Source organism: Papaver somniferum, chromosome 9, assembly GCF_003573695.1.
Source record: "Papaver somniferum cultivar HN1 chromosome 9, ASM357369v1, whole genome shotgun sequence".
Lineage (NCBI taxonomy): Eukaryota > Viridiplantae > Streptophyta > Magnoliopsida > Ranunculales > Papaveraceae > Papaver > Papaver somniferum.
This window is the reverse complement of record NC_039366.1, coordinates 30,152,062-30,170,977: the sequence shown is the minus strand read 5'-3', so window position 1 is coordinate 30,170,977 and position 18,916 is coordinate 30,152,062. Positions and strand designations below refer to the sequence as shown.

At 34.8% G+C, this 18,916-nt stretch overlaps 1 protein-coding gene across 1 annotated transcript; it reads left to right on the top strand.

Annotated features, from left to right (window-relative positions):
- Positions 1-4,960: 4,960 nt before the first annotated feature.
- On the top strand, positions 4,961-7,040 carry LOC113311688. The gene is made up of 4 exons (XM_026560492.1): positions 4,961-5,061; positions 5,194-5,458; positions 5,507-5,789; positions 5,980-7,040. The coding sequence occupies exons 1-4, from the start codon at positions 4,961-4,963 to the stop codon at positions 7,038-7,040; spliced, it is 1,710 nt and encodes a 569-aa protein (XP_026416277.1).
- The last annotated feature ends 11,876 nt before the right edge of the window (positions 7,041-18,916 follow it).

Below are 18,916 nucleotides of genomic sequence, written 5' to 3'. Positions count from 1 at the left end.
TGCACATGCTAAGTGCATTCTTTTTTCCGTTGACAAGGAGTTGTATTTTATGTTTCAATCAATGTAGTAACCAAAATTGCATGTATAAAGTGAATTGCATCTATCAGAATTCAGTTTTTTTTGGGGGGATAACCAAATTCGGCAGGGTTATAAGATTACTACAGTTCCGGCTAAATACTAGCCGGCAAGGTAAGAAAGTTAATAAATGACGGCTAAAAAAAGGCGGCAAGGTAATAAATCAATACCATGCCGACTACCTACGCATTTATAACAGTCTCCTGTGTGTCAAAAAATATTATAGCCGGCATCTTCTTCATTCGTATACCTTGCCGGCCATACTAGGTCGGCACTTTCTTCATTCGTCGACCTTGCCGGCCTAGTATGGTCGGCATGATCTTCATTAGTCGACCTTGCCGATCTTTCAAACTTTCAGAACTGAAAGTGTGGATTTTTTCTTTGATTTTAAGTATGATTTCATACAACATATTTGCAATCACCTTTTAGAAAGGTTGTGTACTTCATTTTCGTCGCAAGAGATATTCTCCAAAAAAAAAAAATTCTCATCAAAAATCATCCAACAAAAGTTCAATCAAAAACAAAATTTCATAACTTCAATTCCTAAGTTTTAATCTATTCAATCAATCTAAACTCAATTAATTAACCTAATCATAATTTTTAGTGTTAATTAAACAAGAGCATATTAGCCATTTAGAAAATATAAGGTTAAGGGGTGGCTTGATTTTACTTCATAATGACCAGATTTTGTCTTATTGGGTATACCTCAATTAATCTGGATATACCCCAATCAAACCAGGAAAAAAATCTACATTAACTCTTTTTTTTTATTATAAAACGACAATTCTACAAAAAGTTTGTGAGAAATTATGGAAAAGCTCTTCACTTAAAGAACATTATTACAGTGCACAACCACTTATTATTCCTGGAGGAGATCCATTCCTGCCGACTCAGATTACGTGAGTTTTTAGATTGATTAAGATCATAAGTCTTTGCTTAATGTGGCATATTGGTGATTATTTACTTATTTTTTTTAATCGATAATGGTGACTATTACTTTAATAATTGTGTTTCCTAAGACAAAAATGTATGGCAGTCTTAGTATGATATTATATCAACAGTGGTTCTTCATGAACTGTGGTTTTGAACCACGAAAAAACTACCTAGACACAGAAATTATGGGCCCCGCCGGTTGGAAAAATACAGGAATCCCTCTTATGGGTTTGTTGTGAGGAGGCGGTTTTCATGGAGTTCAAAAACTCGGTCGGTGAAGACTTTTTGTTATATCAAGTGACATGGGACTAGAAAAAGATTTGAGTATCAAATACAAGCGTAAGAATACATAGTACAATATAGTATTATAATATGGTGAGATTTTAGTGTCATTTTAGGGGTTTTTTTTTTGTCATCCTTTAATAGTTTATACCTTAATTCAACACTTCCATTTTTAAAGTTTTATTTATTTTGAGTTGTTGTCAATGATGTAAGATTGGAAATATTCTTTTTCTTCTTTTTATTTTGGTGGATGAACAAAGTTGATGGATATTCTTTATCTTACTTTTCTTTGTGGCAGGCCAATTGGTGGATATATTTACGATGCATCAAGGTTTATCTTTAAAAAAATTATTACAAAATATTTGTATGCCCATCAAGAAAATTCTCAAATTTTCTCATAGAAATTCGTTTAAAGTATGGTTATAAGTAGTGTTTTGGATTTTCTTGAAGGATAAAGGTTATATTAAAAGGAAAAGGATTACGAGTTTTAAGTAGCCAACTTTCATCGGCAACGAAATTCAAATACCGCGAGATCTCCGAGATTACGAAATCTAAGGGTTCACAGATTTTTTTCAATAACTCTATAAAAAAAACTTCATTTTTAGGCTTAAATGCTAGCGGTTATATTAAAGTTTAAACATCGTAAGAAGATTTTCGGTAGTTGAGCAAAGAAAAAAAAATTCCCCCACTTCAATGTTAACGAGTTTCAAACTCAAGTCGCTGATATCATCTCTCAACAACTTTATCATTGTACACCAGTAACATTTACAGAATAAATATATAAATGACAAAAATTAAATTATCTCAATAGTTAGTTTAAATGTCAATAAAAAGGGAATTTGTGAAAATCCAATCTAAACCTTAAAAGCTTTGAAAAGATACTAGGTATAGCATACATACTTAGGCTAGTGTTTTAGGATTTCACCCAAACTAAGAACAATTTTTTTGAAATAGTCTTTGCAATGTTGCATAAGTCCAAAAAAAATGCTGCAAGGTTGCTCCTACTATTTAAGGTAGATCAAGAGTATTTGTAGGTGGATGATTTGTGAAAATCACATCAAGTTGAAAATGAAAGCATCACAAGAAAGTTAAATCAAGTCATTGCTTTCCGCAAAATATATCTAGTTAACTTAATGGTTCTTAAAGTTGCGAATAGGTTTAATAATTGTGTTGCTTAATTGCTTATGACTATTAACTAAGTAAAGCCTTCTCAACCAAAGGTCTATATGATGAAATTCATGATGATATGATACGTGCTATTTCCGATTTCGACCATAAATAGAACTAGTAAAGGTACCTGATTCTGGTATGTTTAGTGCTTTGTCCATTCATCTTCATCATCAGCCGCCGGACTTATCACAGAGAAAAAAGCGACTTATGTGGGCTATTAGACAAGGCCTCATCTTATTAGCTGGCTAAAATCCTCGACTGTGAAACAAGGCCCAATGTTTGGTACATGCTAGAAATTCTTGCACCCACTTTTTGTTGTGTAATGCGCCTTTGAACTGCCGACGCCTTTGGGGTAGTGACACATACTGAGCGAAAATCCCGTAAAAGTTACCGATCCTCACAGGCTTTGAGCCCTGCCTCCCATAGAAACTAGCAGGAAATCATTCATTTTTTTCGGATGGCGGGTCTCACAAATATGTGTGAGTCAAGAGAGTTTGGGGGATATTCCTCACTGTTCGTTTTGTATTTCCAAACGTCTTTAGTTCGTGGAGCCGTTCGCAGGTAAGGTAAATTAGTCGCTAATTGTGCATTTTGAGGCAGAAAGACAGGCGTGACACACCACTAAACCAAACACAAAATTGGTCAAAAAGACCAAAAGTGAAAAATCCTGGGTGAAATAGATTCTTAGCTTTTGATACTGTTCATATAGCCAAAAGTCATAAATATACTGTTTATATAGCCAATTTGGATATTTCACCAAGGAAAATTAAAATAAAAAAATATGTGTTACCTAAAATACCCCCGAACTTTTTAAACTCTTCTTTTCAAAGAGAATTTCTTTCTCTTTTCATAACTCCTCGTCCCTGAGCTCCTGAGAATTCCTCACCTGCAGAATTCGATCGAAAATTCAGAGCTTGTGTATTCTTTTTTTCATATATGGTTGATCAATCATGGTGATTAACGATTCTTGAATCGAAGATTATATTACTCCACTTTCAAGTCATCTAATATCATCAACAACCAGTAACACAAATCAGTAAGTTTCAAGTTTCAATTAATCCAATTTTGATTTCGTTTTTGTCTAATTCTTTGTAATGCATATCTGGATATGTCGATTTTGAAGTTTCTTTATCAATTATTATGGGATTTTTGACTATCTTTTGGTTTTAGTTGTTGATTTTGATTATCTAGGGTTCTACTAATAACCAATTATCTTTTGGTTTTAGTTTAACGTGATTATTTGTTTATATCCAATTGATTGATTGTTTAAACCTGCTGAAACAATATACACAGATTCAAACCAAATTGATTAAACTGATAACAGAAAATGGGCTAGATGATGGATGAAACTAGATGTTAACTGAGATATGAAACTAAATGATGGATGAACTGAGAGATAACCAAATTTCGGTGTTTTGATGTGAACTGAGAGATGGCTATATGATGGATGAACTGAGTGATAACCAAATTTCATTGTTTTGATGTGAACTGGGAGATTGCTATATCATGGATGAACTGATTGATAACCAAATTTCATTTTTTTGATGTGAACTGAGAGATGAAACAAGATGATGGATGAACTTAGGTCTGCAATTTGTTTTCTAAAATATTAATCTATTTGGAACTCAATTTCATCCATCATCTGGTTTCATCTAAAACTGGACTTTTGGAGATGCTTTTTTACTTTTCGTGTCTTTTTCAACTAGTCATTCAGATGTGGTTACTGAAAAAGATATACGTATACATTTAAATACATAGTGATATATACAAAAAAAAATGGTAAATAGTAGTATGTCAAAGTGAAAGCTAGGCCTTACATTGTATGGATTCATCCTACACTTCAGTTACAGAGTTGTTGCAGAACATGGTGATAAGGTAGTCTGCCTGCCATTTAGAGGAGCTTCAGTTATACATTCAGATTCATAAGATTTGTTTTATATATTTATTGTAGATGGATCGTCATTTTCTTTGTGTGTTTATCCGGGGGACGGATGCATGTCCATACCATGTTAATGTGAAGTCAACAGTTCATGAGTTGAAGTCGCATGTTTGTTCTTATTGGAATAACATTTCACCGGACTCAATTCAGTTTGTATTTGACTATGAGGGAAGAAGAAATATTGTTGACAGTGATGTGAAGCTCTGTTCTTTCTTGTCATTGTGTATTGTTAACCAGTTATCTTTCTTGGAGATTCGTTTATTTGAACGTGTTCCTCTTCGTGCTCCTGATTTTTTTCGTGAACCTACTACGAGCGAGTTTCGTTTAGCACCAGACCCTAGCAGAGATCAGTTGGTTTATCCTTGTCATCTTCCGAGCAGCAGTATAATGAGCGAGTTTCGTTTAGCACCAGACCCTAACAGATCTCAGTTGGTTAATCCTTGTCATATTCCGAGCAGCAGTAGAATGAGCGAGTTTCGTTTAGCACCAGACCCTAGCAGAGCTCAGTTGGTTAATCCTTGTCATCTTCTGAGCAGCAGTAAAGTTACTCCTACATCTACAATGACGGAGTTTCTTTTATCTCAGTCACCTATTCCTTCCTCTCAAGAGCTTGTTTATTCTCAAGATATCCCCATGTCTCAAGAACGTACATACAATGGAAAGTTGGCAATTAAAAGATCTTGCAAGGCGGCTGAATGAGTGTTTATTATAAAAGGTGTTGGTCAAGATTTTTATGGAGGACGAGATGAAGCTCGTCTTGTTGTTGAGAAATATAACCATTTTTTTGGTCGCAGGGTGAGAGTCGTCAAGAGCAATCCAGAACGATATACGGTGGAATGTTATTACAAGGAGAAATTAGAATGCGACTGGATGTTCCATGCAGCTCCCAAGACTTCCAATGTGAAGGGTCACTTATTCCTCAAGGCCTATAACGGGGAACATAAATGTTGTGCTGGTTATAGTGATGGAACAAAGGCTGATCCGGTTACGCGCGAACTTATCAACAGTTTGATATTTGAGCAGATTGAACAGAATCCCAACAAGAAAGCCAGGGATATTGTTAGATAACTCAAAAGTGATTATGGGTTGGAAGTGAGCTACGATCAGGCGCATGCCGGGAAAGAATTATGTTTCAAGGAATTGTATGGCGAGGACATTAAATCATACACTGACTTGAGATGGTGGTGTGAAGCCGTGAAGAAACACGATCCAGGTAGTAGGGCTGATTTAGTTGTTGAAGGTGGCGAGTTTAAGAGTTTGTTCTTAGCCTTCGATGCTTGCATCTCTGGTTTTGAATATTGTCGCACGGTACTGTTCTTGGATGCAACTTTCCTAACTGGAAAATTTAGGGGTTGTCTTATGGCGGCTACCGGGAAGAATGCGAATAATGGTACGTCTTCTTTTATTTTTGATATCATAAATATTTTTTTATGTCAGATTATCACTCGATGAAACCGGTTTCATCCTTAACTGGTGAAGTCAGACTAGAGAATGAAACTAGTTTCATTATGTACAATAGCATTTTCAGTCAGTTTGATATGATTTTTTCTTTTTGTGTTTGTTTTGTTTTGTTTCTGTAGGAATATTTCCTCTCGCATATGGTATCGTATCAGCTGAAACTGTTGAGAATTGGCATTGGTTCTTGAAGAAACTAGAATCTATCTTGGGTCCTCGTGTACTAACTTTTATTTCGAATCGCCATGAGGGTTTGATCCAAGGGATTCGTGATGTTTTCCCAACTTTCTATCATGCTTGGTGTTACCAGCATTTGAAGAATAATGTCCGCAGTAAGACCAACAAGAAAAAGGGAGAGCATTGTGCTGCGATGGGTTTGTTCAAAGAATGTTTATATTCATCGACTCATGAAGGCTTTGATCAGGGTATGCAAAAGTTGAAGGATATGGGATGTGATGGTCTTCACAAATTCTTGAGTGAGATTCCAGTGGAATGTTGGTCCAATGCACATTGTATGGGCTGTCGTTACGGCGACATGTGTTCAAATATTGCAGAGTCCTTTAACTCTTGGATCAAGGAATCAAAAGGTATGGCTATTGCAACACTTGTTAACTGGATCAGACTTAAAATTATGGAACAGATGAGTACAAGGAAGAGGAAGGGGGCGACGTATAAAGGATTCATTTGTCCCAGGCTAGAGAAAAAAGTGTTGGCTTCCATTCGTGCTGGTGTCCAGTGGAGAATAACCAAGTCTGGTGACATGGAGTGGGAAGTTTTTGATGGAAAGCACACGCATGTTGTTAATATTGCGAAGTTTCAGTACAGCTGTAGGGTTTGGTTTACTGAGCAGTTCCCTTGTGATCACGCTATTGCGTGTATGCATTCAAATAACATCAATGTTTACGAGTACATTAATCCGTATTTCAGCATTGCTAGCTTCCGTGCTTCGTATGATCGTCCTATCAAGCCCATTCCTGATTACGACAAGCCTATTGATGTTGCTACTGGAGATCTCGTGAACCCACCAACTGTCGTAGGAAAAAAACATGGTAGGCCGAAGAAGAAGCGGATTCCTAACACAGTTAGTGCAAGTTTCAAGAGACCAATTACGTGCGGTAACTGCCATACTCAGGCACATCATAACAAGACGACGTGTCCTCATCCTCCTGCGAAAAAGCAACGTTAAGTACCCGCTTAAGAACATCTCCAACCTTCATTTCTTTTGTGCGGCTTTTTACCATGATATCTTTTATTAGCTTTTTACCATGATATCTTTATTAGTTTATTCTTCTCTGCAGCCTCTTGTTGCACATTTAAGATTCATTTACCTTGAATTATATTTTTGCAACTAGTATTTACCTTGGATTGTTTCTTTTGTTCATAAAAATATATCTTATGGAATTATTTTTTCAAGTATTTCTCTTCATTTTTATAGTATATATCTTTTAGTCTTATGTTGATTGTTTAATTGTACATTCCCTTCATTTTTTCACTGTAAAATTTGAATGTTTGCGAAGATTCAAATTTAATTATACAGGATGTAACCAGTTTCATCCTGCCTATTCTGGAAAAAATGAGATTTTTGGCCAGGATGAAAATGGATTTCATCCATCACATATGGACAGAAAAAACTATTTTTTGTTAACCTGCACACTCTGAAAACAGTTTTTATACAGGCTTCGATGTAACCAGTTTCATCCAAGCCTGGTTACAATTTGACAAAAAAATTGAAGTTTTATACAGGCTAGGATGTAACCAGTTTCATCCAAGCCTGGTTACATTTTCAACCTGCAAATTTAATCATTTCTGGCTAACATATTCAAACACAACCATCATGAAATTGAAGTATAGGCATTTTTCAGTAAAAGAGTTCATATTTTAATTAAGACGAATCCACGGATCACAACTAAATGCGAAGACATAGTTCAACAAAAAAAAAGTACTACCAAATGAACCACATTAATAAAAAAATTTCTAAACAACCTAAACACATCAAACTTTCCAGCAGCTATTCTCATCAGTTAGGATTTCATATGCCAGATTGATTCGTCTTGTGCCCATCTCCTCTCCAATAGTATCTTTGCCTTCAAAGGAGTAACCGTCTGTCATTGCCCATTCCATGTAGTAGATAACATACATCATCGAATCATCACTACAAGACAAAAGAATATGTAATGTCAGTTTAACGATCTGGAAAAAAAATATTTAATGTCGGTTCAAACTTCGTTTCAGTTTGTATGTTATAATCTCAGTTCAAAGAGTTAACGACCTACCTTTCGCACTGTTGTGGACAATATGATTGAACGACGACATCAACGTCATCCATACTAGTACTTTGAATTTGAACTTGAAAGAGATGATTTATTCTTTCCGCCATCATTTGAGCTTCTTTTAAATAGTTTGAAGAATTTATGCGAGAATTGTAGTGTGTCCAAGTTCTTCCATGGATGTCAAGGTGAAGCAATGTGAAATGTTCTTTCTCATTCAGCATTGGGATTAACAAGTGTTGCGTTTCGACGTCAATCTTTTGCAGTTCAGCATTTATCATTTTTGCAGCGTCCAACTCATCTCCCGCAATGACATCAGCCTGAATACAAATTTGAATCAAAACCAGTTAATCCATATTTTTTAAATGAATGAAACTAAATTACATCCTGTCATTAATGTTAGATGAAAACCAGTTTCTACAGGTATCATATGAAACCCAGTTACATCCTATATATAATAGCTAGATGAAACTCAGTTTTATCCTACACTAGTGAGAGAATTATATTTCAAGCAACAGATGCAAGCCAGGTACATCCTACACTAACTTAAAAGTTATATGAAAACAAATTGCAGACCTAAGTTCATTCATTTTAAAATGTAGTATTCAAAATGTTTACCCATGCAAGCGCGCTGAGAAAGATTGACTTGGAGTATCCTTTGGTATCACCGCCATATTGAAACAATTGTCTCCATTTTTCGATTTTAAACTCCAAAATAGTGTTCACCAATGGTTGATTGAAAACAAGTTGCTGGATGTGTTCTCCACTGATACATACACCTCCATTGGACTTCCAAACGCAGTCGCTGCATTTAAACAAGTTCATATAATTTAGTATAAACTTAGCAGTACTTTTACAGAAATAAGAAAAGTAGAATGAAAAAAAAAAAAAGAATGCGGATACGTACCTTACTTTTCCAGTTACAAAGTACTCCTTTATTAACTTCTCTTCAGCTTGTCTTATTCCGCTCATCAAGTAATTTTTCCACAGCTTGTTGTTCCTTGTTAACTTCCTCAACTTATCGTCCTTCTGCTTCTTCTCTGCACGCTCATCATCATCTGATACAAACTTGTTATTTCTAGCCCTTTTATATACGTTCTTCACTCTATTCTCAAGCGATCCAATAACTGCCAGAGGTTCTGCTGCGATAATTTCTTCTTGGTTGATTTCTGATGCATGAAATGGTGCTAGAGGTTCTGCTCTAGGAACTGGTGTTACAGGTTCTGCTTGGGGAATGTTGTCAGCTTCCTCCACAGGTTTTTTCATCTCTTGAGTGATGTCGTCTTTAGGAACATCCTCCTCCACAGGTTTATTCATCTCTTTAGTGATGTTAAGGTTGAAATAGTCTTCAGGTGTGGTGTAAAGAACAATCTCTTGAGAGGAAGCTTGCTGAGTTCCCGGTTGAGGCTTGAGTTGCGCTTTCAAAGCTTCCACTTCACTTTGCAAGTCTGAGATTGTCTTATCCTTTGCTTCAGACTCAGCCTCATTTGCTTCCAACTCTGTATTCCTTGCTTCCAACTCGTCATTCAAGTGACGGACAATCTTGTCCTTCTCAGCTAGTTCATTCTTCAACTTGGAAACATCATCTTCATCTGTGTTTTCTTCTTCATCACCAAACAAGCATAGTTGTTTCTCCTCTTGACTCCAGCTACCAACAAAGTCAACAACCTGCAAACACATAAAATTTATCATAACACATGATGTAACTGGTTTCATCTTATCATAACACATGATGAAACTTGGTAGATAATGTGTTTCATCATTTTATAACATAAGATGTAACTGGTTTCATCCAGTTATAATAGGGGATAAAATTTTAAAAATGAATCTAAACAACATCAACACAAGATGTAACTGGATTCATCCAGTTATAATAACAACAAGATTTTTACCTCACTGATTGAAAAAGTTTCAAGCTTCCCCTCAATTTCGCAAGATACTTTATACAAGTCTCATCTTTCAAACCTTGGTCATGAATCACTGTTGTCTTTCCTGTTAATGCCTTTCATTTGCTCAAAAATCCATAACTGCAAAAACAAAAATATATACAAAGGATAATATATAAGATGTTACTCACTGCATGATACATTTAACGTAAGAAAAAACAATATTCAAAAGATAGAAGACGATACTCACCAGCAAATAGAAGCTGCAACCATGGATAGAGTATGGTGTCTCGTATACAGCTTTAACACTTTGCATTAAATGCTCGTGAATGAGATCGGGCCAAGATACTTTGTTAATGGTGTCGATTGACTGTAGGCAGTTCAAATACTTGTAGTGGACATACATACCTCCAGTGTTTATGAAGAATACTGTACATAACATGAACAGCAACAAAAGTTTCGCCAAGTCTTCTTTTGTTCCTTCTTCATTCATAGCAGTATGTATTCCTTCGACAATGTATTTCTTATCCAACTTGTCCCCAGTATTCTTCTCTTTCCTTTTCTTCTCTTTGGCTCCAGCCTTCTTCTTTTCATCTTTCTTTTTCTCCTCTTCATCCCTTCTCTTTGGCTCAAGAAAGTACTTTTTGTAAAATTCAGAAGTTTTCAAACTTGGGTCTTCTTTTGGTCCATAAAGTTTCTTATCTTGTTCACTCATACGTATTCTCTGCATTTTGAAAATAACAGCAAGATGATTTGCATCGGTCTTGAAAACTTGATCACCAATCTTGAATGCCAACTCTTTCGGGTCATAATTTCTTATGATGAACTCTAATGCCCTTGGATCTTTGCTACATTCAGCCTTGCCCACCTTACCTTGTTTGATCGCCTCAATAAATTTCCAGAATTTAGTCTTCCTTAACACAGCCTCTTGTGCTTCAGTAAATACCAATTTTTCCAGCACTTCAACTGTCGGTTTCAGGTTTGATCGGAACGTTTTCTTCCCTTCCTTTTTCTCTAACTTGTCTTCATCCATTTCGGCATCCACAAGTTCCATATCCCCTGTGCTAGACTCTCCGCCCACTTTCACATCATGCTTATTCTTGGATGTAATTTCAGCAGCAGCACTCTTCTTACTTTTCTTGCTACCGCTTCCTGCAACAATTTGGATGAAACCAAGTTTCAAAATAATTGATTTATGGCATGAAGCTAAAATAGGACCTAACTTTAATACAGATCTTCAAAAGTTAACTTTAAAAAGTAGCAAAATCCTGGATGTATCTGATTTCATCCAGTCTTAGTGTGCTGAAACAACATACACTGCAAACTAAACCTGGATGAAATCAGTTTCATAATAGTGTAAACCTGCTGAAACAGTTGATATAACCAGATTCAATCCAAGATGAAAACCAAATTACATCCAATCTCACTTCAAGCAATTTAACAATTAAAAACAATTATATAACAAGATGCAAACCCATTTAATCATTCATTTAATACCACCAACAAGTCATTTACATTCTAACTTAAAATTTGATGAAACCCAGTTTCAAACACCTGCTGAGCATCACTTCGTAGCCAAATGAAAACCCAATTTCGTTCAATCCATAACATAGATTTTCATACATCCCATTCACAACATACTAGTAGTCTTATATTAACCGCAGATGTATCTTTAAACCTGAACGAAACTGGTTTCATCCAGTTTTAATCTTCTGAAACAATATACAATGTAGATTAACACTCGATGAAACCAGTTACATCCTAGTTTAAACCTGTTGAAACAAATCAGATACCCAGATGGCGCAATTTCACAGTGGAAATACTTAAATAACCAGATGCAACCTAGTTTCATCCAATTAAAATGAAAATAAAACAAGCAATTCAACATATTAATCTAATTGAAATGAAAATAATAACAACAAATTCAACAAATTAATCATGCAATTCTGAAATTAAGAACAAACAGAGTTAGGGTTCGAAAAATTACGAGTTCTAGGAGACATTCTGTGGATCGATTCTGAAACCCTAACTCTTCCAATAAACTGAAATAATTGGAACCCTAATTCTCAGAAAACCCTCTTTTAGTGTTGATGGTGTTTTAACAGATTGTGGATGAAACAAATTTCTGGTAGTGTTGATGGTGGTGAACCGGTTGATGAAACTGATTTCTGTTGGTGATGATTGTTAGTAGACGGTGGAGGAAAATGATTTTCTGGTAGTGAAGATTGTTAGCAGATGGTGGATGAAACTAGTTTCTGGTGTGGGGAGACGGTGGAGGAGTTTGAAAACTCACATAGTTTTTCAGAAGAAGAAGATGAACTTGGGGTTCAGTTTTTTGTTGAAGAGGGAGGAGTACGGGGTTGTTTTGATAAAAGAGAGAAGGAGAATGTGGTGGGCGAACGGTTACACAAGGGTAGTACCGTCAATTTGACCCAGAAAGATTCTTTTGGACATTTGATCCAGGCCTAATTCTAACTGTCCATATGACCTAGAAAACTCGCCATTTTGACTATATAACCCATTTTCTGTAAACCAAAAACTCCGCGAAATTTTGTTTTTGTACCCGTACTACACATGATTAATGAAATTACAAGTTTTAAGCGGTATTTTGAGATGCAATGAACCGAATCTAATTGGCTCAAATCAACCAATGCTTGAAACGACACATGAACTTGTTTTTTTTCCAAGAATTATAAGAATGGACCTAAACAGTGGACTTATTAAAAATACAGAACCGCAGTTAGCCAGGTGTCTTCTTAAGATTAAGATGATATTTTGGGAAAGAATTAATAAAATAATTCCTCGATTATTGAGACCGGAACAACCTGTAATCGGCAAAATCCTTGTACTCATCGTACGTATTTTGGGGTTAAGCTTTTATTAATCACCTTAATTAAGCCTAAATCTAGACAATAATATTTTATTATTAGACACAGAATCACCTCCCTTTATTAAACAGCTAATTGTGTCGGTATTAGTAAATTAGTGATGTCTAATTCGTATTAATTAGTAAATTATCCTTAAAATAGTAATAACAATGATTAAATTAGCATCTTTCTTTTTTAGCCAAAAAATTTCGTAAGTGGCATCAAACAACTACTACAACTTGACTTACTAGTACTAAATTATTTTTGCCAGTTGATATCATTAAGGATTTCTTTCCTTAAACAGGTCAAGTTCTTGCGTCTCGGACTCTCGACCCACCTAGTTAAAATCAAAGTAGTACTAGTTGGTATTCTCAAAGTAGTTTTCTTAATCCTTTCATCTTGATTCATCATTACATGGTACTGCGCTGTTAGTTTTAGGTGCACTTGAAATTTGAAACCACATGACTTGTTATCTTAACTTAAATTACGGAAAGTAACTCATGTTAAATATGTTCAAGTTGTTACACTTGGTTTTATGGTTGACCACGTGCCGGAAGTCTCCACTTCTTTTAAACTCCCGATATCATTTCCCGGTTTGTGCACAAAGTAGCAAGCACACGTACGTAATACGTGGAGATTCCAACAACTTGGTACTACTTATATTCTGTGGTCCTTGATGCATCGAATCTCTCAGTAAGAAAATAGTAACTTTTTTCCTACCAATGACTTCATCACCCTATGCTGGAGGAGGGTATAGTTTACTCCCAAGTGGGTCCCACCGAAAACAAACGTTTTTTAATATATGTGGTGCTGTTTGAAGGAAAGAAGAAACGTAGGACGTCCACAACTTTAGGAGAAAAATAAAAATAAAATATTCGAGGGAATTGAGGTGTACGTGGCAGATGAGTAGTTGAGGGTGGAAGAAGGACAAAGATGACCGGATGACCGGCTATAAAAGGTAAGGGCGTTATTATTGATATTTTTGAGGTTACTGAAATAGGAAAATAATTCATGAAAGGAGTTTTAAGGAAGAGAATTTCCCTAAAAAGAAAAGTTTACAACGTGAGATGAGGGAAAAAATCGACATTCTTCTGTTCAAGTAAATCTTCTTTTGTTTTTTCTTCTAACTTTAGTGTTTTTCACTCGATAGAGAATAAATGGTCAAGATCGATTCTAGGGTTTGGTATGATCATAGGGAAAGTTTTGTTTGTGACCTGACATGTCTCCATCATGATTTTCATTCTATTCACGTTTGGGATCTTCTATTTCATAAGATAAGTCTTGATATTGTTTTACCTATGCCCACATGGTAACTTTTTTTTTTATACACGGGTTAGTTGATTAAGATTTGTGGAGCTATTAAAAGAATTTTAGAGACTTTTAAAATTTCTTGTTAGTCAATAAAAATTCTTCAATATCTCAAACAATCTCTTTTATTGGATTGTGACTTTCTAAAAGTCTTCAGAATTCTCTGTTTTTTTGGAATTTGAAATCAATGAGTTGTGGTTTTGAGAGACTTGTAGAGACTTTTATTACAAAAATACCATAAATGGCTAAAAAAAGGTCTCCCTTGAGGTGATATTTTGAGAGACTTTGTTCTTTCTCTTTTCTTTAAGGATTAAATATCAAAATACTAAAAACAATTAAATTCGTAAAAAATTAAAAAAATATATTGTTGTCTTCCAAAACCCAATAAGTTTACTAGAAATTCAAATCCATTATGTTCGTCTCGTTTTGATTTTATTGGCAAAATGGTTACAATTTCTGTTAGCGATGCATGGGCTGATACCTTTTCATTGAAATATTCTTATAGTCATTTTGTAAAATAAACAAATATATTGTTTGTCTCATGTATATGTTTTATTGCCTCAATGAATCACCATAATTCCATGAAATCATTCAGAGAGTCTTTCACAATCTCTAAACTCACGGAGAGTCACCCAAAATCTTTGCATAAAAAGTCTCAGAATATCTCTACTAAAAAAGGAAAGAAAAATATAACCATGGCATGAATAAAGCTTGAGAGAAAAAAGCTAAGAAACTACTGCCTTCCAATGGGATGCAGTTTACAAGGATCGGCTAATCAGATGTCCAAAATACAAATGACGATTTAACGTCCAACATAATCCCAATCCCGACATTATGTCTCGACTTATTTTTAAATATCCTCTTATCTGTTTTTTTCTAGATAATTCATCTAACGACATATGGAAATATTTTCCAAATTCTCTCGTTCAGGTTTTGGTTCATACACCAAAAACTTTTGCTTCACTGAAGTAATTTCATACTGCGCCAGAGTAATTACAGTAGAATAACATATGGTCACTATCTTCATCTTATTTTCCACATGGCTTGCATGAAGTGTCAGTCACTAAGATGTCTCTATATAGCAGATTTTTCGATGTAGGTGTGGAAGTATTATGAAAAAATGACCATAAAAGCCCTGAAACTTTAGGTAGGATTCCTTTATGTCAACTATAGATTGAAAAGTTGACTGCGGTTCTTCTATCTCCCTTTCTGAGTTTTTCATAGCATTTTCTGTTTGGAGATTTGTTTCCTGCCACATCTAATCCACTGTATTAAATAAAAAAAAGTTGAGATGAAAAGACTGGAGGAGAGGCCATTACGCTCATAAGAAAAACATAAGCATTTATATCTTCAGAGTCGCAGAATCCTTCACAGATTCTCATTTTTATCCATATTTTTTGTATATTAATGGAAGAAGTTCTTTCATATTTCACTCCCTGCTCCAGTTGTCATGTCAAAAGTAACAACTATTACCATTTTCAACTGAAATCACCATATTTCATTCAATACCTCTTTGTTATTTAATATGCCTCTCCATAAACCCTTGTCATGTGTCATTTGCATCTTAATTGGAAACAAGTTGTTCTTCATCTTATTCGTCCTTTGAGAATCTCCATATCCACTTGGAATGCATATATTTGCTTAAAATTCTCATATTGTTAATACTCAAACCTCCATTTGTAAATTTTCTCCCATCTTACCTTGCACATTTTGGTCTTGTTTTCTTTTGAACCCCAAATAAACCTTATCATGAATCTCACCATCTTTTTTTCATCCGTAATTGGGATTGTGAAGATTGACATGTAGTATGTATGAAGTGGTAACAATGTACTCCTAATGAGAGTTATGATTTTTGCTTTAGTTATAATTTTTTTTTCATTGTGCTAATTAAACTTTACCTTTATCATGTCTAGCACAGTTTTCAAAACCGAGAAAGATCTAGTTGTAGCTCCAAGTGGGAGGCTAGGGTACTTAGTGGGAAAATTTTCGATTTTACAACCCAACTCATTCGCGAGCAGTTTGATGTTGTTATCTACGGCCACGCTAGTTAAAGTTGTTTTCTCCAAATTAAGCTTCAGAACCTTGAGTGCTTCAAATACCATCAACAACACTAGCAATGATCTAACTTCATTTACGTCAGCATTCAAGAATATTATTGTGTCATATGCAAATTGCATATGACTAATCATTATTCTGCATGGTGTTACTCTGAAATCTTGTATCATTCCTCTACTTATGGCTTATTATATCAATTTGGTGAATACTTCGGTAACTAATAAAAAAACAAAGTGAGAAAGAGGATCCATCTTACTTAATATTTTTAAAAGTTTAAATCTCTACGATGAGTTTCCATTTACCAATAGTGGGAGAGATTGGAGATAGAGATACACAATTGAATCCAATATTCCCGTTTAGATCTAAAACCATGCTTTTCCAAGATTTTGAACAATAATACCCATTAAACACCTTTCCATATGTATCTTACATAATACAATTGGTTTATTTTGCTTCAACCTAGCTTCCACACATTCACTTTCCACTAAGACCCATCTAAAATTTGTTTTTTTTTATTTAAATGAAATTTGGAAATCAGATACTAGCTTAGGAATCACCCTTTTGAGTCTTTCTGTTAGCAACTCTGAGATTATTTTATAGACACTCCCAATAAACCCAGTGGTCTAAAGTCCTTCGGACTGTTAGAAACTTTTTTCTTTGGCACCATAGAAATAAAAGAACAATTCAGTCTCCATCCCACAACTTCATCTTCATAAAATTTCTGCACAATTACTTTTTTATCACACTCCAACAAGTCAAATAGGATTCCATTATGAATCTATCCGGTCCCGATATTTATTGTGTTCAAAATGTTTGATTACGTTAAGTACTTCCTCTTCTTTGAATTCAGCCCCCAACATTAAGTTATCATCACTTGAAATTGGAAAAAATGCAAGGCCGCTAAAATCTAGGTAGTAAGGTTGTTTCTCCTTAAATGATTCAGTGTATTTTTTCCAGAATTCTTGGATGGTTGATTCAATCTTCTTCTCAGTTATGAGTTTGACAATTGAATTGGCCTTGCTTCTAGCATTAACAATTCTGTCAAAATATCTAGTGTTTTGTCCCCATCCAGATCAAAATTTACTTTTGCTCTTTGTAAAATCCTATTTTTCTCCACCAATTTTAAATGTTTGAGCTTAAGTTATGACTGCACTCTTTCAATAATTGCTGATGGTCTAGAGGATCAGATTCTTCTTGTATCTCATTAAGGTGCTTGATCTTTTCTTCAAAAATCTAACACTGTTGTTTATGAACACCATTGGCGGACCCATAGCGGGGTCAAGTGGGGTCTGCTGATCCCACTCAATTCCATGTTTTAAGAAAAAATTTAGCTATAAATCATACGGTTGACCCCAATTAAACTGATAATTGTGGCCTACTAATAGAAATGTTACTGGTAAGTGATAAGTGTGATTCCATTGAATGAAATTCTTAGGTCCGCCACTGATGACCACCAAAAGTCTTCATGAAACATCTCGGTTCCTCAACTAAAGTCAAAGATATATGTTGGTGACTGTCACTTGACTACAATATATTCGGTTAAATTGAGTCATATAATTTACAGGATACTTAGAAGTTTCCCTAATTCGTCAAAAAAACATCAAAACCGATTGACCTTGAGCACATCGGTGAAAACAATTTTTTTTTGCTAAGCTTCTTTCCAAAAGATCTTAAGGAGAAAAAAATTCTGGAAAAACCTAGCAGTAGTGTTTGACCAAATACAATGAAGAATAATATGATGTTTTTACAAACATTATTCTATTAGATCGAATTTGTCATTGATTACTGGAACCCACAAAAATGCAGGTGTCCTATTCTGTATCCCCAGCATAACTTGTACATTTTTGGTTCCCTAGATAACAAAAAAGGTACCCGTTGTAAAAAAAAAGAAAAAAACATTTTGTACTTCGAGGTTTTTAAATTGTAGATCACGGCATGACTTTATTATTTAATATCCAAGCATTGAATCTTATGTTGAATCATAAATCGAAGATTCTTAGTCAATTCTTAACACGCATAAATATATGCATCACACAAGAACAAGTGGCATGGACCATTTATAAAATAAATTGTATGAATATGCCATGACTAGGCGAGATTCTAAGTTAAAGTTACGATTCAAGATCATAATTTAGACACAGTATGTCTGAAGCAATTTCAAAACTTATACAAGTCGATTTGAGACTCATATGAGTCTAAAAACCATGTTGTACACTATACGGTAGTGGTATATTAGCTATTGACCTAGTTGGATGGGAATCGTGTACGAATAAAACTAAATGCAAATATTTGGTAAAGACAAGTTTTATGTTGTGAAAGACCATGAAAATTTTAAACGTGCAAATCTTATGGATTTAAACTAGACTATAAAATACCCATCTCCAAAGCATATTCTAAAGATTTACGAAACATACTTTTTTTTTGGGATACGTCGGCTTTTAGAGCTGTATCTAATAAGAGTGAGTACTGACTTCTCATTCCATGTCATGAAACAAAAATCATATCCCTTTCAGAAGAAAATTAGAAAGTTTATTGTATGAGTTGATCTTCCAAACTTTCACATTTAAGTTCCAAGTGGAATCAACTTCCGAATGTAATTCTTCCAAATCATGAGACTTGCTTCAAAGAAGTCATTATATATTTATGGTAGTGGTATGTATCTTTTCAGTTCTTTTAGAA